This window comes from Hypanus sabinus, chromosome 4, assembly GCF_030144855.1.
Source record: "Hypanus sabinus isolate sHypSab1 chromosome 4, sHypSab1.hap1, whole genome shotgun sequence".
Classification (NCBI taxonomy): domain Eukaryota; kingdom Metazoa; phylum Chordata; class Chondrichthyes; order Myliobatiformes; family Dasyatidae; genus Hypanus; species Hypanus sabinus.
The window spans coordinates 109688940-109713715 of NC_082709.1; the positions used below are offsets into that span (position 1 = coordinate 109688940).

The window sequence follows — 24776 nt, forward strand, 5'->3', positions numbered from 1 at the left end:
ATTCATGTGGGCTAAATACCAACTAAAATTCGACTTACTGTTACTCGATCAGAACCACATAGTAATAAATGCTCCTAGAACTCCTTTTCATCTAAGAGCATAGTCGATGAATAGGAAATCAATTCAGCCTGTGACATGTTTGTGATAACCCTGCTTTTATTTTACTGCAGAGAATGGAGAGTAACAGCATACTGTACATCTTTGTCCGCAGTCTGCCTTTTAAAATGCAACTTATATAAACCTCTACCAGCTTTCTTCCACCTTGGGTATTTTTATAAAAGGGACCAAGGATTCATGCTAATGCAGTCCATAACATTCAATAACATCTCCAATTTGTTTTTCTTTACCTTTTTCGTTGTCGTGTCAGAGCATTCACATCACATCCTACATTTAAAGCATTAAGTAATCTAAAAACTAGTCAGTACCTGCGTTGTTCTTCCCTGCACCTGATGAAGTGTTCTGAGCTCTAGCTCCCTACGCTACCCCTTGCCGACCCTTCTGGATGCAACTTTTCCGCCAGTCCATTGCGACAGCCGGTACCAAACAGCCCTTCTACCCTCAGAAATCACGTACGCGATCGATCGGATCGGAGTGACGTCCGGGCTGCCACAGACCCACCCCTCCTGGGTTAATAAATCGTTACTAGCCATCGTGCTGCCGCTGTTTCAGGCGATCTTTCACACACACAGGCTCTTTTTTTCTTTAGTAAAAGTGTCACGATACGAGAGAGCGCAGAGAGACCCCCACAGCAGCCGAGGCGCCCGGCTCCTGCCGCGCCTCAGAGCGAGGCTGGGTGGTTGCCAGGGCCGTTGTCAGGCTGGGCCCGGTGTAGTGCGCGGAGCTTGGCGACGCTTGCAGCTGTGAGAAAGAGTAGCGGCGGTCTGATTTTAAACGAGCCGGTCGAAGGTGGGAGGTAGGCGTGCACGGCTAGATGTGGGGAAGTGGGCTAAGTTGAGGCGGGTCGTACCGAGGTGGATGGAGCCGAGCCGTAGTGGTGGACTGGGTCGGGTCAGGTTGAATTGGCAGGGGAAAGGTAAAATGGGATAAGGTGAGCGCAACTGCAGTGAGACGGGGGTGGGGGAACAGGACTGGGATCAGGTCGATGGGTTAGGCAGGTCAGGTAAGATGAAGTTGTCAAGGGTGAGGCGGGACGGAGGTGTGGTTTGAGATGCACGGGGCCCTGGTGGGGTTGACAGGGCAAAGTGAGTTGGGTGGGCTGGGTTGTAGTAAGGTGAGTTTAAATAGAGTGGGATGAGGTAGGCAGAAAATCATAAACACCAGGAATTCTGCAGAAGTTGGAAATCCAAAGCAACACACACAAAATACTGGAGGCACTCTGCAGGTCAGGCAGCATTGATGGAAATACCAGAAATTCTCAGGAGCAGTGTGAAAGGACTGGAGTACGGTGAAAAGGCAAAACAATTGTGGGATAAAGTGAGCAAGGTCACAGTGGGATAACCAGACCAGGCTGGGCAAGACAGGAGATGAGGTGAGATGGGCATAGAATTCCAGAATTTAGATCCAGCGATGGACCTAGGATTTGGTAGGCAATATATGATTTTAACTTACAAGTTGGAATGTCTGTCTCTTGAGGCAAACTGTCAACCAGCATCTTTTATCAACCTACCAATTCCCACTGTTGTCTTGACTATGCCTCTTCCCACCCTTATAAAAATGCTATTCCCTTTTCTCAGTTCTTGCATATGTTCCCAGGATGTGGCTTTCCCTTCCAGGACATCAGAAGTGTCCTCCTTCTAAGAATGGAGTTTCTTGTCCTTGTGTACCACCCCATGAGCCTCTGCATCCAACATACCATCCTCTGCAACTTCTGCCATCTCCAAAAGGATTTTACCACAAACATATCTGGCATGCCTAGCTGAAGCCACCTCTAGGTGGAGGAGCAACACCTTATATTCCATCTGAGTAGCCTTCAACCTGACAGCATGAATACTGACCTCTCCTTCCCCTCCCCTCCTCTTTTCCCCATTTTGGCCTGCTACCTCTCTCACCTGCCTATCACCTTCCCCTGGGTCCCCTCCTCCTTCCGTTTCTCCTATGGTTCACTCTCCACTCCTACCAGATTCCTTCTTCTCAACCCTTTACCTTTCCCACCCACCTGGTTTCACCTATCACCTAGCTATCCGCCTTCCCCTCACTTTTTTATTCTGGTGTCTTCCCCCTTTCTTTTCAGTCCCGAAGAAGAGTCTCTGGCCCAAAATATCGACTGTTTATTTATTTCCTTAGATGCTACCTGACTTGCTAAGTTGCTCCAGTATTTTGTGTGCGTGTTGCTTAGGATGCTTCATTTTTTTGCCCTAGCTATTTTGATACCAGGTTTGGGCAATGCCATTGAAGAACCCTGGACCTTTTACGTTAGAACGATCAAGAAGCCCAGGTGATGATGCAATAACAGCCTTTGTGTGTCCACATTTGTTGACTCCTTTCTGATGTGGATTACCACACTTTTCCGTCATTTGGTGTTCTTCATTTTATGGACAGCAGCATTGAATGTATTTGGGTTAGATTTCAGACTGTTTCTTTTTCTATTTATCAATTTGTATTTTCTTTGTCAAAGTTCAAAATAAATTTATTATTAAAGCTCTTTGTAGATATACACAGTGATGGAGAGGACTTTACCTGTGATGAACTGGCTGCTTCATAACTTTTTGTAGGTTTTCCCATTCTTGGGTATGGGTATTCCCTTACCAGGTAAAGATGCAACCAACTAGGATACTCTCCACTGTGCATCTATAGAAGTCTGTCAAAGTTTTAGATGACATGCCAAACCTGCTCAAACTTCTAAGAAAAGTAAAGGTGCTGTCTTGCCTTCTTTGTAAGGGCACTTATTAAGTACTGGTCCCAGGGCCAGGGAACTGATATAATGCCAGGGGACTTAAAGTTACTGATTTTTTGCACAAATTCACAACTGCTGACAATTGGCTGAATCATTTTTAGCCCCTGGTTATTCTCCTACTCCCTCTGTATAAAATATTGCCGATGGTTTATGTTCAAATGGACATTTTGTAAATGGCTTTTCTAATCCATGATTATTGATTAAAAGCTACTTACCAACATTTGACCACGTAATCCAGAATGGCACTTAAGTTCAGTTATTAATTTTTCTGTTGAAGGATGTCAGGTTTCCCTATTAAACCTCTTAAAACTTCTCTTAAATTTATTTCTCTTAATTACATGTCCCTCAACCCTAGCTCAGACAATTTTTCTTCATAATCATACGACTATCTATGGTAGCATCCTCATGAATCCCTTCCACATCTTTTGAGTGCTGTTACATACTCAAGTTGTAGCGTGTGTGTATCCTCCCTAGCACATCCTCTCTGTTCTTAATTTCTTTGGGATCATTTGTAGAATATAGTACATTTTAGGACAGTACAGGCCCTTCAGCTCACAATGTTGTGCAAACCTTTTAACCTACTCTAAGATCAGTTGAACCCTTCCCTCCTACAAAGCCCTCCATTTTTCATGTGCCTATCATCATCCATGTGCCCATCTAAGAAATTCTTAAATATCCTGAATGTATCTGCCTCTACCACCACCCCAGCAGAGCATTACACACACCCACCTCTCGCTATGTAGGAAAATAACTACCTCTGATATCCCTCTGTATTTTCCTCCAATCTCCTTCAAATTATGTCCCCTCATATTAGCCATTTCTGCCCCGGCTCTGGCTGTCCAATTGATCTATGCCTCTTAATATAGAAAATACTACCTTTCTGTGGTAACATTGACCTTTTAATTTCTCAGCAATCTGGTCTCCTGTACTTAGTCAAATGTTTTAATGAAAATTTTTGAATGTACAATCCTCTTTGGCCTCAGACTATTCAGTGGCCAGTCATAGAACTGCTGCCTTGTGGCTATACCCACTCATGGGGAAGGCTTCGGGATTGGACCCCGAGGGAGAATCCAGAGCTGGAGTTCCTAAGGCTGTCCTACAATGAATTTAACACTGACTAACAACGCCTATGACGCTGCTGGTGCCAAACTGTATTGGTCTCTGCCGTTCCTCGGCTGCATGAAATGGGGGAGCCTGCTGGATGGGCAACAGTTTGCTCTCTATGTCATACTGCCCTGGCTTGCGTACTGGCTTGCTTATTGACAGCTAGGACGTCACATCCATGGTCAACCCCAATCAACGAAGGGCTTCATTTCTCATTGCCATATTACTCCAAGTGCATTAACACACATAACATGCCATTAGCAAAGTGACATTCTATTTGCTGTTTAACTAATGCATTGCCCTCTGGCAGCCCACAATTTTCTTCCCCACTAACAACCACATGGGCGAATTTTATATATTTGTAAACTCCCTAATTGCACTCCCTGTTACAAGTGCATTTTGATTTACCTTAATTAATCCCAAATACTAATTTAAACATAAATTTTCCACTATTTTTCCACAAAAAAGTCCAACAGTTATAACTCCTCTTAAATATTAGTAAATTCCATCTTCCTGCTCATTCATGAGGAATTAGAAACTGATCGATAAGACCTGTGCTGTTTTCTGTTTTGCCTCCATTAAAAATCTGTTTAGTCATTTAAGAACGCTAAAGAAGCCAAATCTTTTAATATTTTCTTTTTCTTGCATTGATATCATATCCAATATTTCTTGATTTTTCTTTGTTAACATAGTTTAATTAACACCAAGCAACATAGTTCAAGAATAGGAACATCATAATAAGAACAGAGAAACCACCTGGTTTCTGTAGCCTAGCCCATTCATTGAAAGCATGACACTCCCCATGTCCCATAATTTTTTTAATGCCCAGAGTGAACAGAACATTGAGCTTCACCTGCCATCCAGGTAGAGACTTCCAAGGGCTCACCACCTTCTGAGTGAAGAACTTTCTCTTCATCTCGGTCTGGAACTGCATATCCCTTATTCTCAGTTTCCTTGACTCTACCCTCCTCAGTCAAGGAAAACATCCTCCCTGTATCCATAAACATGATGCTGGAGATCTTGAGCAACACACACAAAATATTGGAGGGAGTCAGCAAATCAGGCAATGTCTATGGAGGAGAATAAAGGCTGAAACCCTTCATCAGGACTGGAAAGGAAGGGGGCAGAAGTCAGAATAAGAAGTTAGTGGGAGCGGAGGAGTGCAAGCTGGCAGGTTATAAGTGAGACAGAGGAAGATGGGTGGGTGAGGGAGGGTGTATGAAGTAAGAAGCTGGATGGTGATAGATGGAAGAGGTAAAGGGCTGAAGAAGAAGGAATCTAATAGAAGATGGTATGGAAGAAAGGGGAAGGGAACCAAAGGGAAGTGATAGATCTGTGAGAAGATAATGGGTGAGAAGGTAACCAAAATGGGAAATGAGAAAAAAGAGGTGGGGAGGGGAGTAATTATCCAAAGTTAGAAATATCCATGTTCATGCCATCTGGGAGGCTACCCAGGGGTGTTGCTATTAATCAAACGATACATGTATGTATTACATGTGTATATAAATACATTGTATATTGCATGTATATATTACATGTATGCAGCCTGTCAAGTCTTCTTAGAATTTTGTAAGTTTATTCTCATTTATCTATTTATTTACTTTAACATTTTATAAAAGCTTGAATGTGCAAAATTCTTTGAGGTATGAAAAGAGGTAAATAAAGGTAAAAGGAGTTACTGTTGGAAAGATGTAGAAAACTTTGCCATTTCTTGCTCTCAGTAACTTTTTTGTGTTACTAATATAAAAGTTTTCATTTGATTTCAATCAACTCATTGCTTGTGGATAAACCCAGGATATTAAACCTGAAATAAACCCAGGATATCCGATTCAGGAGCAGCATGTCCAAATATCCACCACTACTTCGTAGACCACTGCCACCAAAAGATGCTCTTCCTTTTGGTAAGTGCATTATTTTCACTGAAATTAACATTATTTGTACAATACTAGTAATTACAGGATATTTAATTGATTGCAAGTGTACTTTAAAAAATTTGCCTTATATGGTGCGATGTCTTTTTCTAATACCTGTACATTAGACAGTTTATTTGCATGACCACAATTAGGGCTGTCATAGGGCTATTTCAACAATACACTTTCATTGTGAGATATTTGAAACAAGTGTTGTTTCTACTTCATTTAAATTTAGCTGTGGATTTTAATGAGACCAGTTGTATTTTCTACATTGATGCTTCTGTAGAACTTTGTTCTTTGGGCACCTATTAATGATGAAAATTTGACCAGCACTTAAAAAGGAACTGATGAAATACCCAAGAGAGTCCACAGACTTTCAGATTGCTGCTTTCTCTGGATTCTTGTTATAAAGCAAAACCTGACAGCATAATTGCCAGTTATCTGTACTTCCGATAAAATCAATGTTTTTATGAATGCTTTGGAAAGGAAAATAACATTACATCTGTGCTAATCCCCACAGCATCTGATAACACTGTGATCACTGTCTCAGAAGTGTTAGAATGTCTTTCAAGCGGGGATTCCTGACCAGGCATCAGGCCCTGGTGGTGTACCCAGCCGGATACTGAATATCTGTGCTGGCCAACTGGCTGTAGTGTTCAAGGACATTTTCAATCTCTCACTGCTGCAGTCAGAGGTTCTCACCCGGCAATCATACCAGCGCCTTAGAAGAGCAGGGTAAGCTGCCTAATGACTGTTGCCCAGTAGTCCTCACACCTACTGCATTGAAGTGCTTTAAGAGGTTGGTCAGGGCTAGAATTAATTTCTGTCTGAACAATGACCTGAACTCGCTGCAATTTGTCTGCCGGCACTCTACTTGGCTTTGGAGCACCTAGATTATAGCAAAACATCTGTCAGGCTGCTGTTTACAGCTCAGTGTTCAACACCATCATCCCTCAATATTAATCATCAACCTCAAAACCTAAGCCTCTGTACCTCTGCAGCTGGATCCTCAGAGTCCTCATTGGAAGACATGGTCACTACGGATTGGTAATAATATCTTCTTTTTACTGACAGTGACCACAGGCGCACCTCAAGGATGCATGTTTAGCCCACTGCTGTACTGTCTATACATCTGTTACTGTATGGCTTGGCACAGCTCAAACACTGTCTAGAAATTCACCAGTGACAACACAGTTGTTGGCAGAATCTCAGATGGCAATGAGAAAGCCTACGGGAGTGAGATAGATTGGCTGGTTGAGTGGTTTTACAACAACAACTTCACATTCAGTGTAAGCTGGACCAAGGAATTGCTTGTGGACTTCAGAAAGGGCAAGTCAGGAGAAGCACACCTTTCCTCGTGGTGGAAAAGGTAAGCAGCTTCAACACCTTGGAAGATCTATTTTGGGCCTGAGATATTCATGCAATCATGAAGAAAGCACATGAGCAGCTCTGCTTCATTAGGAGTTTGAGGAAATTTAGTATGTTTCCAACAACTCTTGCAAATGCTTACGGATAACAAAAGCACAAGAAGTTCTGCAGATGCTAGAAATCTTGAGCAACACACACAAAATGGTGGAGGAACTCAGCAAGTCTAGGGAGCATGTATGGAGGGAAATAAACAATCAACGCTTCTGGCTATGACTGTTCATCAGGACTGGAAAGGAAGGAGGCAGAATTCAGAATAAGGTGCAGGGAGGGGAAGGAGTACAAGCTGGTAAGTGAAAGGTGAGTCAGTTGAGTGGATGGTAGGTCACTGAGGTAGGGGGCTGAAGTAAGAAGCTGGGAGGGATAGATGTAAAAGATAAAGGGCTGAAGAAGCAGGAACCTAATGGAAGAGGGCACTGGACCATGGAAGAAAGGGAAAGAGAAGGGGAACCTGAGGGGGGTGATGGGCAGGTAAGGAACAGCGAAGAGTTGAGAGGGTAACCAGAAAGGAGAACAGAAAAAAGAGAAGGGATGGGGAGAGTAATTACCAGGAGTTAAAATAATCAATATTCATGCCGTCGGGTTGAAGGTTACCTAGATAGACTATGAGTTGTTGCTCCTTGAACCTGAGTTTGGCCACATTGCAGTAGTAGAGGAGGTCATAGACAGACATGTCAGAATGGGAACGGGAAGTTGAATTGAAAGGGTAGTCACTGGGAGATCCTGGCTTTTGTGACAGACAGGGCAAAGGTGCTCAACAAAGCAGTCCCTTCCAAACTACGTTGGATCTCGCTGAAATAGAGGAGGCTAGACATGGAGCACCAGATACAATAGATTACCCTTACAGACTCATAGGTGAAGTCCTGCCTCAACTGGAAGGACTGTTTAGGACCCTGAATGGTAATGAGGGTGGTGATGTTGGGGCTGGTGTAGCATTTGCAGGGTAAAGGGCCTTGAGGAAGATCATTGTGGAGGGACAAGTGGACAAGAGAGTCATGTAAGGAACAATCCTGTGGAAAACTGAAGGCGGAGGGAAAGATGCTCTTAGTCGTAACATCCCATTGGAGATGGCGGAAGTTACAAAGAATGATGCGCTGGATACAGAGGCTCGTGGGGTGGTAGGGACAAGGGAAATTATTATCTCTGTTATGATGGCAGGACGATGGAGTGAGGACAGATGTGTGAGAAATGGAGGAGATGTGGGTCAGGGCAACTTTTATGGTGGTAGAAGGGAAAACCCATTGTTTGAAAAAGAAGAAGACATCTTAGATGTCCTAGAATGAAAAGCCTCATCCTGTGAAAAGATGTAGTGGAGATGGATGAACTGAGTGAAGGGAATAGTGTTTTCACAAGTCACAGGGTGAGAGGGTTGTCAAGGTAACTGTGACAGTCAGTGGGTTGTAAAAGATGTCAGTAGATTTTCAGTCTCCAGAAATGGACACAGAGCGATCGAGAATGATGAGAGGGCTCTCAAGAAGCAGCACCAATGCAATCATCAATGTGGTGGAAAAAAAATTCGGGATTGTTACCAATGAAGGCTTGGAACATGGACTGTTCCACGTAGCCAACAAAAGGCAGGCATAGCTGGGCCTACGCAAGTGTCCCTGGCTACAACTTTGTTTGGAGAAAGTGGAGGAACTAAAAAAGTTGTCCAGAAGAAAGCAGAAAGTTTTAACAACTTCCTGATGAAAAATGAAAGTGTATGGGGACTAGACGTCCATAATGAAAATAAGGCAAGCAGGGCCAGGGAACTGTAAGTGATTGAAGTGATGGAGACCATGTGAAATGTCATGGATGTAGGTCAGAAGGGACTGAACCAAGGGGACAAAATATTGGGGAATGCAGACATGAGTTTATTGGACAAGAGCAAGCAGAAAAATACCATGACATTGGAACATAGGAAATTGAAGAGTACTGCACAGTAAAGGCCCTTTGGCTCACATTTGAAGATGCTGGAAATACAAGCAACACACACAAAATACTGGAGAACTCAACAGGCCAGGTAGCATCTATGGAAAAGAGTACAGTCGACATTTTGGGCCATGACTCTTCAGCAGTTCCTTCATGCTGCCTGGACTGATGAGTTCCTCCAGCATTTTGTGTGTGTTGCTCTAGTATCCCTCTATACTTTCCTCCAATCACCTTAAAGGTATGTCCTCTCAAATTAGCCATTACCACCTTGGAAAAGGGTGCTGGCTATCAACTCCACCTATACCTTTTGTGGGAGCCGTGTATCTATTTTCTATCTGTATTGGATTTTGTGTTGCGTGTTTATTATGTTTATTACGGGTAGTGTCGTGGTTTCTCGTGCCCCACAAATGATTAGGAGACACAGAAGATTCTTCAAGAAGGGTTAAACTTTAATTTGCAAATCAAAGCTGAGACAGTCATTGAGCTAGTCGCTGATTGCCCACCGATCCGTGGACATAGCATGTTTTATAGCAATCTTGTGGTTTTGTTGCATTAGCATATGCAATCGTTCTATAGTTGTGTACCACACGTACATCCGCCACTATTGTTTCTACCCATTGACGTAATCATGTTCTAATCTACATTTCTTATCTACCTCTTAGTAACACAACATTGTCTTCTACATTCTTAGGATTTCATTCTCTAGCAAATAGCAAGTTGCAACTTTTATACTCCAGTAGTAGTTAGTCACGTGTTGGAGGCATGGTAGAAACGAAGTGTTTAGGTATGTATTCATACTCTGTCTTGAGTTCAGCCTAATTTGGGTAGAGCTAAAGAGTAGGCCAAGGCTGATATCTTTTTGTTAACCACTTAAGTATTCTTGAATACTTAGAAATACATTTAAAACTGCTTGGCTTAAGTAATTTAATATGCTAAGACTGTTTATTTTGTTATATCACTAGTTTTAGATTCATTAGTTTTCATCATTTCAAGATGGTTCATTTTGCTGTTTTCTTAATAAAGGATTGAACATATTCTCCAACTTTGGAACTTCGTTATTGGATGGATAGTGCCCCATACAGTATCAGTCCCACCTGTCCTTAGTCTCTAAGCAGTTTTGGTTTGTTTTGAAGTAACTGCTACATTTTGTCAACAATAGGATAGTTATACCAAATGAACATCAGTCTATGGCAAGAGATTGCATTGGACAGTTGGCGAGATTAGAATTGTAACATTGAGAATCCAGGAGCAATTTACAGCAAGTAGTGACCTTTTGTTGATCCATGCTGTGTGTTTGTGGTTTGAACACAGTTTGGAATGGTCAGCTGTATCCTCGACCAAGTGGTGTTCGCCTAAGGGTTGGCTGCTTTGTTTTATTGAAGTGCTGAAATATTCTGGTTGCCACCATTTGAAATGAGCGCTGCTTGTTTGGTGTGATTGCATCTAGAAAAAGTAACATGAGCGGAATTGATGTCAGTGACCTTGAAGTCAGATCTAAAAGAGAAATTAAACTTAATGAGAAATTTTTAGTGAATAGAATCAACAGTTGTCAAAAGGAATATAAGAAAGACTGAGAAAAATTTTAAATTTAATACCATCAATTAAAAGTTCTATGTGAGAACATAAAATGTCTCACATGTGTAGTCTCATCTTAAAGACACAAATAGTCTACACGAAGCTGTTGCTAAGCGAAATTTTGTGTTGTTGTCTTTAATTCCTAACCCAGAGCGAGACAAACAAATCAAAAAGTTTGATAATATTGAAACTCTTATTCGTCGTGGCTATCCCTCGAGGTCGAGGATAATGGTCTTCGTATTTGTTGATCTATTTATATCATAGTATGATCTCGGGACCAGCAAGATGTACTGATAACAAGAGCTGTTACTGCTGCCGATGAGTGCTGGACAGACCATCAGCTCATCTTGTCCACCATGAGAATGAAGTTTCGGCCCAAAAGGAAACACCAAAATCAGAACACTAATCAAGAAATTCAATGTTGACATCCTTCAAGACATCAACCATGTACAGAAATTCCAACAAAATCTTCAAGAACAACTGCCTCAATAAATCCCACCATCTGTAGAAGAACACTGGAATCAACTGAAGAACGCTATCATCACCTCCTGCAAAGAAATAATTGGGTTCAAGACGAAAAAACATCAGGATTGGTTCAATGATAACAACAAATTACTCCAACAACTCATTGACGAAAAGTAAAAAGCTTTCATCACCTTACAAAATGACCAACAATCGGCAACCAAAATGAAACGCTATCAGGAATACAAGGTTGCAGTCCAGAACAGCACCCGGAAACTGAAAAACCACTGGTGGAGGAAGGAAGTTCATGAAATCCAACAACTAGCAGATGCTAACGACACTCGAGGCTTTTTCAATGCAACTAAAGCTATTTTTGGCCCATCCACTCATGGTCAATCCCCTCTCAAAAGCAAAGATGGTTCAACCATCCCGAAGAGCAATGCTGACATCAATTCTAGATGGAGGGAGCACTTTGAAGATCTTCTAAATCAGACCATCTCATTTGACAGGAATGTGATTAACAACATTCCAAAACAGCCCATTGACGACTCCCTAAGCAAAATACCAACACTTGAAGAAGTCAAGGAAGTCATCAAAACCTTGAAAAACAATAAGGCTGCTGGACACAATGGAATACCAGCAGAGGTCTACAACATTGGAGGTAACCCACTTTTTTATCAACTGCATCAACTTCTCATCAAGATCTGGATAAATGAAGATGTACCAGCAGACTTTAGAGACTTAGCATACTCTTATTAATACAGTCATAGTCGATGCTGAACAATGGATGAAACAAACATGCGATGTTGAAGGTCATGTTGTCGAACCAAGTGAAAATATTTCTCGAATTTCGAGGCATGTTTTAACTATGCATAAAGCTGAGGATCCACAGGATGACATATACCGAAGCGACAGTACGTAAAATATGCATTCTCCATGTTCTGTTGCAAGCAGAGCGGCTTATGCATCTTATACCTGCTCTGCAGGCATTAAAATGGAGGCTAATTTAGCAGCATTATTTGCACAACAACCAACATTGAAGGATAAACATGAGTTGGGAGGGTAAGAGGAGCAGATGGAAGAACAGCTTTGGAAAGGAAAGGAGCAGCTACGAAGAAGGGTTGAGCAGCTTAAGTTACAAGAAGAAATTGCAGCACAGATGGCCAAAGCTGAAGTGCAGTGGGTGCTAAAAGTGCTCCAGTAGGACTATTCTATTGTGTGAGTTCCTATATTGATATGACACAGAAGAAACCCAACACACTTAATGAGTGCAATTCATTTGTTTCTCAAATGTCTATGAAACAAGATTTAGGGCCTCAAGGAGTAGTTCAGGGTGTTCATTCTCCACCCACATTAAGAGGCACTCTGAATCTATGTCATATCCAACAGCTCCAGGTGCTCATGGGGACATTAACTTACAGTATGGAAGCTGTCGTGTTTTAGATGATAGAGGTCTAAATTGTATTATGGAGGCCAACAGGATGTAAAATGAAATAACAACTTTATTGGTACAACAACAACGCATTGCATATCTGCCTAAATGAGATTCAAATCTTCGATGAGCATCCATTGCAATATCATGCATTCATGAGGGCTTTTAAGAATAATGTTGAAGGGAAGACTAACAATTATGGTGACTACCTCTGTTTCCTTGAACAGTAAGCTGGAGGTCGCCCTAGAGAGCTTGTCAGAAATTGCCATTGTGTTAACTCTGAGGAAGGATATCTAAAGGCCAAGGCTTTACTACAGAAACATTATGGCAATGAACAGAAAATTGCATCAGCCTACATGCGAAAGGCTCTCTCTTGGCCACCTATCAAATCTGAAGACATGAAGGCTCTTCTAGACTACAATCTTTTTGTTAGAGGCTGTTATACTGCAATAGGAGATGTTCAGTACATGCGAGAGCTGGCAGACCCACCAATATATTGATTGGGAGGCCTGAACACCTCCCTCTGCAACTGGATGCTAGACTTCCTGACTGGGAGACCTCAGTCAGTCCAGATCGGAGGCATCATCTCCAACACCATCACAATGAGCATTAAGAGCTCCAAATTTCTTGGTGTTTACCTGGCAGAGAATCTCACCTGGTCCTTCAACACCAGCTCCATAGCAAAGAAAGCCCAGCAGTGTCTCTACTTTCTGCGAAGACTGAAAGTCCATTTCCCACCCCCCATTCTCAACACATTCTACAGGGGTTGTATTGAGAGCATCCTGAGCAGCTGCATCACTGCCTGGTTCGGAAATTGCACCATCTTGTATCGCAAGACCCTGCAGCGGATAGTGAGGTCAGCTGAGAAGATCATCGGGGTCTCTCTTCCCGCCTTATAGACATTTACACTACATGCTGCATCTGCAAAGCAAACAACATTATGAAGGACCCCATGCACCCCCTCATCCAAACTCTTCTCCCTCCTGCCATCTGGGAAAAGGCACCAAAGCATTTGGGCTCTCACGACCAGACTATGTAACAGTTTCCTCTCCCAAGTTATCAGACTCCACAATACCCAGAGTCTGGACTGACACCAACTTATTGCCCTCTGCTGTGCCTATTGTCTTGTTTATTATTTATTGTAATGCCTGCACTGTTTTCTGCACTTTATGCAGTCCTGGGTAGGTCTGTAGTCTAGTGTTTTTTTCTCTGTGTTGTTTTTTACGTAGTTCGGTGTAGTTTTTGTCCTGTTTCTTGTAGCACCATGGTCCTGAAAAACGTCGTCTCGTTTTTACTGTGCACTGTACCAGCAGTTATGGTCGAAATGACAATAAAAAGTGACTTGACTTGATTGTTGTAAAGAAGTTGGCTTATATGTTTAGGGATCTATGTAGAAGGATGGTTTGTGAGCTATTAGCTAAGCATAACTGTGAGGCTACTTTTGCTGACATTGTTGATTTTATTGAACAACAAATTAGGATTTCTACACACAGGGAAGATACTGTATACTACATCACCTGCAGTAGGCAAAGGTATAAACAAAACTAAGTCACAAATTTGTTCTAAGCTAAAGGAAGTGATTTTGCCTTTCCTGTGGCCACTGTGAGAACTAAAGCTAAAAGTGAGCCTGGAACTTATGAAATGGAAATGGTCTCATAAGCCAAAAGAGTTTGTCTGTTCTGCCAGGGTGAACATACATTGGATTCATGCAGTCAGCTGGAGAAAAGGGCTCATGCTGAGAAGATTACCTTCCTAAAGGAAAATGGTTTGATTGTGTATGGGACACATCAGCAAAGATTGCAGGAAACGTCTTTCATGCAAGCTGTGTACTGGCAAGTATCCCAGCATACTTCATATTCACCATGACAAAAAGGGTGCAGAATTGAAACAAGCTGTGGAAGAATCAGACACATTAGTGAGTAGTGCCCAGGTATCTAATGCCTTACAGGGGCTGGCAACTATGATTGTAAACTTCTCATAATTCTAGTACAGGTGAAGTCTAAGAAGGGTAATAAGACAGTGATTACTTAGATCAAGGAAGTACAGCAGTGTTCAGCAGAGTGAGCCTCATGAACAAGCTCAAGCTAGCAGGAAGAAGGACATACATTTTCTTACGCACCATGGGTCAAGAAAAGGTTGTGAGCAGCCATGTTGTTTCAGGAAGCGGCTGACTCAGATGATGAAAACTGTTGTGAACTACCTAACGTCCAGACGCAGGGAAGTATGCCAGTACACAAAGGGAACATTCCACGTCAGAGGGATCTCCAGGGATGGTCTCACCTGAAACACGTCCATTTGCCAGAGATTGATTCAGTAATTGAGCTGCTGATAGGGACAAATGTGCCTTAAGCATTGAAGCCATTGCAAGTGATTCACAGTGTTAATGACGGACCCTATACAATCAGAATCATGTTGGGTTCGACTATAAATGCACCACTGAAAGGGGACCATGGTGATGACATTGACTGTACTCAGCCAGAGCAGACAGTTAACAGCATTTTAGATTTGGACTTGGATGAGCTTTAACAGCAGCAATTCAGGGCAGATTTTCCTGAATATTGTCAGGATGAACAACCTGGTTTGTGAAGAAAAGGTCACAAGTTCATGGAGCTGGTGGCAAATTAAACTGGTGACTGGTCACTACCAGATTACCTTTAAGAAAACAGGATGTTAAAATACCTAATAATAGGAACAGCATGCTTTGAATTTAAGGAAGAGGTTTAAGAAGGATTTGTTATTTCATACTACGACACAGCTTTCATACAAGATCATCTCCAAAGTTTATGTCAAAAGAGTGCCAGCAAGAGAACCTGAAATGCAGTGATGGGTAGGTCGAGTTTCAAAGATTTCAAAAGTTTCAAAGGTACATTTAATGTCAGAGAAATGAATACAATATACATCCTGAAAAGCTTTTTCTTCACAACCATCCATGAAAAACGGAGGAGTACCCTCAGAGAATGAGTGACAGTTAAATGTCAGAACCCCAGTCCCCCCTCCCTCCCCTCCCTCCTGCACATAAGCGGCAGCAAGCAACGATCCCCCCTCCCCCCACCGGCAAAAAAAAGCATCAGCATCCGCCACCAAGCACTTGAGTGAGCATAGCAACAGCAAAGACACAGACTTGTAGTTCTCCAAAGACTGTTTGTTCACCTAGTATTCAACATACCACAGGCTCACTCTCTCCCAAATAAGGGAGAAAAAGGTGTCTGCATTTCACAGTGAGAGGGGAGACATAACAAACGACTCACTGGATTACGATGTTAAAAGTCTGTTGCATCGCTTTTTCCAAGCTCTATGCCCAAATGTCTCGGGTCTCTGGGCCCACAGCCTTAGATCTTCCATCTCCCATGACACACCAATCTCCTGCCCAGACACCGACCTCCGATTCCCGCCCCCCCGCCCCCATCTCCAGAGCCACGTAATTTCGGTCCTCTGAAAGTGAGTGAAGCCCTTAAGCTGTGCCCTTGGCGTGCTGAATAATGGCCAGTTGTGAAACCCCGAGAGCGTGTCCCATTCCCGCAAAGAACCGTAGTCAGCATATAACTGCATGTCAGGGTCTTTAAAAGAACCCTGAAAGGAAAAAATAAAGATATTAAAGATAGAAACAGAGCTGCTTCCAAAGATGCAAACAAAGGAGCTGCTGTTAGGAGCCTTTGATTCTCCTAAGCTTCCATAGATATGGGTTTATTTCATATCATGCTGTTTATCATCCCAGAAAAGGAAACTTTGTGTTGTGTTTGACTGTAGAACAACTTTTCAGAGAATATCACTTAATGCTCAGCTTTTACAAAGTTACTAGTTCACTGATTCGAGTCCTAACCAGATTCAGAAAAAAACCCAGTGGTAATTGTGACAGCTATTGAATCAAGGTTTCTTCAGGTTAAACTACCAGCAAAAGATGCAGATCTGCTGAGGTTTCTCTGGTGACCTGATGATGACCTTAGCCAAGATATGGTGGACTTCAGAATGGTGGTACGTCCCTTTGGAGCAACTTCGTCACAGAGTTCTGCCTATTTCACTCTTAGGAAATGCGCAGAAAACAAGCAAGAACAGTTCAACCACAAGACATTGGACATTGAATAGGACTTGCAATGCTTCTGTGTTGATGACTGCCTTGTGTCAGTGTCCTCTGAGGAAGAAATGGTGTCTCCCTAGCATGACCTTGTATCCACGTGCTTTCAACTCACAAAGTAGATAAGCAACAGATGTAGTGTGATATCTATAATACCAGAAGAGCAAAAAGTAAAAAACATGAAGGATTTGGATTAAGATATTTCTTCAGTGGAGATAACACTGGGTGTGCGATAGTGCACTCAGTCTGATACTTTCAAGTTTAAGATCACAATCCAAAATAGACCACTTACCAGACCGGGCATCCTCTCACAGTTACTTCCATCTATGATACTTTAGGAATCTTGAGTCCGGTAGTGTTACCTGCTAAGTTCCTACAAGATCTATGTAAGAAAGGACGTAGCTGGGATGACACTATACCAACATCAGTTGCTCTTGAGTGGAGAAGCTGGCTGGAAGAATTCTGTCAGTTGGAAGACGACAAGATTACTATATGTTTGAAACCCTTGGATTTTGGAGAAGTTACACTTTACAGATGTAAGCAAAAATGGCTATAAAACAGACACCCACCTATAGTTGCACGGCACATTTTCTCAGGTGCACAGTACTTTTATCATGGGAAAATCTAGGGTAGCTCCAGTGAAGTTTCCATTCCTCATATGGAGCTTATTGCTGCTATGATGGCAAGCTGTATGGATACATTGAGTTGCACATACAGTTTCAGGACTCAGATTTTTGGACTTATAATGTTTCTGTGCTGAAGTATATCAAGAATGAAACTTACAGGTTCCAAACCTTTGCTGCAGACAGAATTTCAGAAATTATTAAGGTCTCACAAGCATTTCGATGCAGGTATGTAAACACTCCAAGCAACCCTGCAAATGTGGCCTTTGGAGGGCTGATGGTGAAGACTTCTTCTGAAGAATAATAATAGGTGTCAAGGTCTCGATATCTTCTTCAGCCTGAAAGTGAAGGCCTGTGAATCCAGATTGTTCTGGAGAAATTCTGCTAGATGAAACAGAAGTCAAGGGGATTGCTACAATGAACGTCATACAGATTGAAGAGGAGGTGGATGTGGCAGCACGTATAAACACGTAGTGGTTATGGGTGATTTCAACTTCCCTCATATTGACTGGTACCTCCTGAGTGCAAGGGGGATAGATGGGGCTGAATTTGTCGGGTGTGTTCAAGAAGGATTCCTGACACAGTATATGGACCGGCCAACGAGAGGAGAGGCTATACTAGATCTAGTTCTGGGTAATGAACCTGGTCAGGTGACATACCTCTTGGTGGGGGAGCATTTTGGTGAGAGTGACCACAACTCCCTTAGCTTCAGCATAGCTATGGAAAGGGATATAATCAGACAAAATGGTAAAGTGCTTAACTAGGGAAGGGCTAACTTTGAAGGGATGAGGCAGGAACTAGCAAGAGTAAATTGGAAACAGTTGTTCAAAGGGGAAAGCACAGAAGTGATGTGGGAGAAGTTTAGGGACCACTTGAGTTGGGTTCAGGATAGGTTTGTCCCACTGAGGCAAGGCAAAAAATAGTAGGAAAAGGGAACCATGGCTGATGAAACATGTGAGGCAACTTGTCAAGAAGAAAAAGGAAGCATATGTTAGATATAAGAAGCAGGAAGTAGGAGGGGCTCATGAGAAGTATAGGGTAGCCAGGAAGGAACTAAAGAAAGGACTTAGGAGAGCTCGAAGGGGGCATGAGAAGGCCTTGGCATGTAGAATTAAGGAGAACCCCAAGGCGTTCTGTGAGTATGTAAAGAACAGGAGGATGATGAGAACGAAAGTGGGACCGCTAAAGGATAAAGAGGGCAACATGTGCCTGGAGGTGGAGGAGGTTGGGGAGGTCCTAAATGAATACTTTGCTTCAGTATTCATAAGTGAAAAGGATCTTGATCAAGGTGAGGTCGAAATAGAGCAGGCCTGTGTGCTGGACAATGTGGAGATTAAGGAAGAAGTGCTGGATCTTCTTAAAAACATCAAGATTGATAAATCCCCAGGGCCGAATATGATACACCCCAGGTTGTTGTGGGAATTGAGAGAAGAGATTGCTGGAGCATTAGCTATGATCTTTGAATCCTCTTTGGCTACAGGAGAAGTGCCAGAGGACTGGAGAATGTTAAATATAGTTCTCTTGTTTAAAAAAGGTAATAGGGAGAAACTTGGGAACTATAGACTGGTAAGTCTTACGTTGGTCGTCTGCAAACTACAGGAAATGATTCTTAAGGAAAGGATCTACAAGTATTTGGAGAAGTACAGTCTACTCATGGATAGTCAACATGACTTTGTGAAGGGAAGATCATGCCTCACAAGCCTGATTGAGTTTTTTGAAGAGATTACAAAAGAAATTGTTGAGGGTAGGGCAGTGGATGTGGTCTACATGGACTTTAGCAAAGCATTTGACAAGGTCGCCATGAGAGACTCATCCGGAAAGTCATGAAGCATGGTGTCAGTGGAACCTTGGCTGTTTGGATAAAAATTTGGCTTAAAGGAAGAAGGCAGAGGGTAGTTGTGGAAGGAAAGTATTCTGCCTGGAGGTCGGTGACTAGTGGAGTGCTGCAGGGATCTGTCCTGGGACGCCTGCTATTTGTGATTTTTATAAATGACCTGGATGTAGAGGCAGAAGGATGGGTGAGTAAGTTTGCAGATGACACGAAGATTGGAGGAGTTGTGGATGGAGCTGCAGGTTGTCAAAGGTTACAAGAGGATGTAGACAGGCTGCAGAGTTGGGCAGGAAAATGGCAGATGGAGTCCAATCTGGATAAGTGTGAGGTGATGCATTTTGGAAGGACAAACCAGAAGGCTGAATAGAGGATTCATGGTCAGTTGTAGATAAGAGTGTGGATAAACAAAGGGACCTTGGGGTTCAAATCCATACATCCCTTAAGGTTGTTGCGCAGGTTGATAGGGTAGTTAAGAAGGCCTATGGGATGCTAGGCTTCATTAACAGGGGGATTGAGTTCAAGAGTAGAGAGGTCATGTTGCAACTCTACAAATCTCTGGTGAGACCGCTCTTAGAGTATTGTGTTCAATTCTGGTCACCTCACTATAGGAAGGATGTGGAAGCTATGGAGAGGGTGCAGAGGAGACTTATCAGGATGTTGCCTGGTTTGGAGAACAAGTCATATGAAGTAAGGTTAGTAGAGCTGGGACTTTTCTCTTTGGAGCGTAGAAGAATGGGAGGGGATTTGATAGAGGTCTACAAGATTGTGAGAGGCATAGATAGGGTGGATAGTCAGTACCTGTTTCCCAGGGCACTAGAGGGCATATGTACAAAATTAAGGGAGGGAAGTTTAGGGGAGACATCAGGAGTAAGTTTTTTATCTTACAGAGACAGGCTGAACACAAGGGGTTACAGAGACACGGAGACTGAACACGAGTGGTTACAGAGACAGGGAGACTGAACACGAGGGGTTACAGAGACACGGAGACAGAACACGAGGTAAATGCCTGGAATGACTTGCCAGGGATGGTGGTGGAGTCTAAAACATTAGGGGTATTTAGGAGCCTCTTGGACAGACACATGGATGAAAGAAAAATAGAGGTTTATGGGGTAGTGGGGGGTTAGTACCTTTTTGTAAGGATTATATGGGTTGGCACAACATGGAGGGCTGAAGGGCTTGTACTGTGCTGTAGTATTCTATGGTTCTATGGTTCTCATTTTAGACCAGTTTGAGGAAGACAGTGGTCTGGATTCTTAGATTTAAGATTGTACTTTTATTTCTTAGTTGAAAGAGGAAGCTCTTGAATATTGTTCTTGCTCAGACTGACTTGGATGAAGAACAATAAGGATATTTTTTGGGGAAGGAGATTAAGAAGGCCAAAGGTTGGATTGGCTAAGATTGTCCCTTGGTGGAGGAGCTCAAAAAGGCTTAAATGGAGATTGTTGGATTTTTGTCAAGGAAAGAGATTTCCAGATGAATTCTCAAGTTTGCAAAGGGGAGAAAGTGTGAAATGGAACAGTCATATTTTCAAGCTCAATTCAGTACAGAAGATAGTGTCTTAAGAGTTGGTGGATGGCTTAGTAAATCAGCTTTGCCTGAAGTATTTGACCATTCTGTTATACTGGCAAAGGATCTATGTATCTCAGATCAATGTACATCACGAAGTGCCCAGGAACTTGAAATTACTCACTCTTTCTACTTCTGATCCCTCTTCTTACCCTTTTCTAAAGTCCACAATCAGTTCTTTGGTCTTACTGACATTTAGTGCAAGGTTGTTTCTGTGACACCACTCAACTGGCTGATATATCTCGCATCTGTCAACAATAGTTGTATCATCAGCAAATTTATAGATGGCATTAGGGCTGTGCCTAACCACACAGTCATGGGTGTAGAGAGAGTCGAGCAGTGGGCTTCACTGAGGTGTACCAGTGTTGATTGTCATTGAGGTGGAGGTGTTATTTCTAATCTGCACAGATTGTGGTCTTCCAGTTAGGAAGTCTAAGATCCAGTTGCAGAGGAAGGTACAAAGACCCAGGTTTGGGAGCTTTTAGATCAGATCAGTAGAAATGATGGTGTTAAGCACCGAGCTATAGTCAATAAACAGCATCCTGACATAGGCATTTGTATTATCCAGGTGATCAAGGCTGCATGAATAGTCAAATGAAATCGCAACCACCATAGACCTATAGTGGTGGTAGACAAATTGTAGAGGGTTCCAGTCCTTGCTGAGACAGGAGTTACTTCTAGTTGTAACCAATCTCTCAAAGCACTTCATCACCGTAGATGTGAGTGCAACTGTAGCAATAAGAAATTGAAAATGTCTTTTAACACTCCCACCAGTTGGCACAGATTTTTAGAGCCCTGCCAGGCACTCTATCGGAACCTTGCAAGGGTTCACCCTCTTGAAAGACAGCCTGACGTTGGCCTCCAAGACAGAGATCACAGGGTCACCTGGTGCTGCAGGGATCCTCGTAGCTTTAGCATAAAAGGCATTCAGCTCATCAGGGATTGAAGCATCAGTGCCGTTCATGATGTTAGGTTTCACTTTGTAGAATGTAATGGCCTACAAACCCTGCCAGAGTTAATGTGCATCCGCTTCCACCTCCAACTCATTTGGAATTGTTCCTTTGTTCTTGAGATAGCCCTCTGCAAATCTTACCTGGTTTTCTTGTACTGACTTGGGTCACCAGACTTGAATCCTATAAATCTAGCCTCGGAAGACTCTGAACCTCCTGGTTCATCTTCGGCTTCTGATTTGGTACCTACAGTATGTTCTTGTAGGCACACACTTATCCATTCAGGTTTTAATGAAGTCAGCGACAGTGGTGGTGTATTTATTCAGACTCAAAGATGAATCCCTGAATACAATCCAGTCCACTTATTCAAAGCAGTCCTGTATTGCTCCTGCACTTCCCGTGTCCATACATTCTTGGTCATCACTACTGATATAGCCATAGGAACATCAGAAATGGTCAGGTATAAGACACAATTTTCTCCCAGGAGATAGTGTGCTTATAATTGACAACACAGTGCCTGAAACTCATGGATCATGGGAAAAATCATTAAAGTCTTTCCAGACAGAAGAGTATTTGTGCGACAGTAACATGTCAAGACCAAGACCAGATGTCAGGATCGGCCTATAACCAAGATCTGTCTTCTTCAGAAGGCAGAGGTTTGAGGAGTTACAGATCTAAAAGCTGCATGATTTTGACTTGACAGAGAGTGGTGGTAAAGATCACTCTGTACTGGGTTAAGTGCTGGTAACCTCTGGCCTAGATGACTGTTGCATTGGAAGAAGAAAGGAAAAAGAAGACATTTGTAATAATGTTAAGATTTCATATCTCCTTTTTTTAGTAGTATGTAGTTGTAATTATAATAGTGTAATAATTAGAGGCTGGGATGTAGGAGTCATGTATTTATTTTCTATCTGTATTGTATTTTGTGTTGTGTATATATTATGTTTATTATGTCTCTAAGCAGCTTTGATTTGTTTTCAAGTAACCACTACACAAAGTGTATCACTCTACACTTCACCAGATTGAACTGCATCTGCCACTTCTCTGTCCAGCTCTGCATCTTATCAATGTCTCATTGTAACCTACAACAATCATAAAGAACAGGAGTCTCAGAAGGGATCCCTGTGGACTTCCAGGCAGAATCCGCTTCATCTACTATCATCTTCTCCCTTCTGTGGACAAACCAATTCTGAATCTACATAGTCAAGTTGCCTTGGTTCCCATGCCTGCTGACTTTTTGAATGAGTCGACCATGGGGAACATTGTCAAACACCTAACTAAAATTGATATACACCACATCTACAGTTCTGCCTTCATCAATTTGTTTTGTTTCGCAAATAAGTCAGTCAAGCTTGTGAGGCACAACCTGGTCCTCACAAACCCATGCTGACTATTACTAAGGAGACTATAGTTCTCCAAATGCTCATAGATAGTGTCCCTAAGAACCCTCTCCATTAGTGTAAGAATGGTGATCTGTAATTCCCAGGATTGTCCCTATTAATGTTAATCACCATCTCAGCACAGGTGCACCAAAAGGCTGTTTACTTAACCACCTTTTCTACTAGCTTCATACTTATGACTGAGGCTAAGTACAGCTCCAATGCCATATTTATGTTTGTTGACAAATCACTGTTGTTGGCCGAATCAAAGGTGGTGAGGAATCAGAAGGAGATTGAAAATCTGGTTGAATAGTGCCATAGCAACAACCTCTCACTGAATGTCACAAAACCAAAGAGCTGATTATTGACTACAAGAGGAGGAAATTGGAGATCCAGGAGCTGATCCTCATTAGGGGATTGGAGGTGGAGAAGGCAAGAATCTTTAAATTCCTTGGCATTACCTTTTCAGAGGATCTGTCCTGAGACCAGCACATAAATGCCATTATGAAGAAGGCACAGCAGCACCTCTACTTTCTTAGAAGTTTGCTCAAATTCAACATGTGACCTAAAACTTTGACAAACTTCTATAAATGCACAATGAAGAATATCCTGACTGGTTGTATCACTTTCAATGACTCTTTTATCTCATGTTCACAGTAGCACTTACTTACTTACTGATGTATTATTATTTGTTTTTACTTGTATTTGCACAGCTTGTCTTCTTTTGCACATTGGTTGTTAGTTTTTGTTGTTTGTGCAGTTTTTTACTGATTCCATTATATTTCTTCATTCTACTGTAAATGCCCACAAGAAAATAAATCTCAGGATAGTATATGGTGACATATAAATACTTTGATAATAAATTTGCTTTGAATTTTGAACTCTTACTTGAAAAAGGAATAACATTTGCCACCCTCCAATCATGTTGGGTTTGTGGATCTTGGGTAAGAATTTGAAATGAGCAGTGCCTCAAACAGAAACAATGATATCTATGATCCAAGGTTACACTGGTAATGCTCCTCAGCTTTGTTTCCACAACTTAGATGACTGCTTCCTGCACCCATGCTGAACTCGTCAGTTGCATCAACTTGGCCTCCAACTTCCACACTGCTGTCAAATTTACTCAATGACTTCTCTCTCCCCTTTCTTAATCTCTGGAGGCAGAAGATATAATGACTATATAATATAATTTTATAAACCCACTGTCTCTCATTGTTATCTTGACTAAACCTCTCCCCAACTTGTCACATGTAAAAGTGCTATTCCCTTCTCTCAGTTCCTCCATCCCCACCGCAGCTGTTCACGGGATGAGGCTTTTCATTCTAGAACATCTAAGATGTCCTTTTTTTCAAAGAACAGGGTTCTCCTTCCACCACCATTGAAGCAGCACTCGCCTTATACGTCTGTCTTCATAATAGGGATAATGTCCCAATTTGTCCTTATCTATAACCCCAGGGGTTTCTGTATCCAGCACATTATTCTCTGTAAACACATCTTTTTCTCTCTTCACCACTCCATTTTCCATAGGGGTCACTCCCTATGTTATTCCCTCGTCCTCTCATCCTTTCCCACTGATCTTCTTCTGGGTACTTAACCCTGCAAGCATGACAAATGTTATACCTGCCCTATATCTGCTCCCTCACCACTATTTAGGGTCCAAACAGACCTTCCTGGTGTGG

At 42.3% G+C, this 24776-nt stretch overlaps 1 protein-coding gene across 1 annotated transcript in view; it reads left to right on the forward strand.

The window, feature by feature from the left end:
• The first annotated feature begins 431 nt into the window (after positions 1-431).
• Positions 432-24776, forward strand: part of LOC132393077 (leucine-rich repeat-containing protein 63) — a 106402-nt gene continuing 82057 nt past the window's right edge. Inside the window, exons 1-2 of the mRNA XM_059967854.1 lie at positions 432-913; positions 5753-5859. Of these exons, the coding sequence (XP_059823837.1) occupies positions 5845-5859 (15 nt within the window). The 5' untranslated portion in view covers positions 432-913; positions 5753-5844. The remainder of the gene's footprint in view (positions 914-5752; positions 5860-24776) is intronic.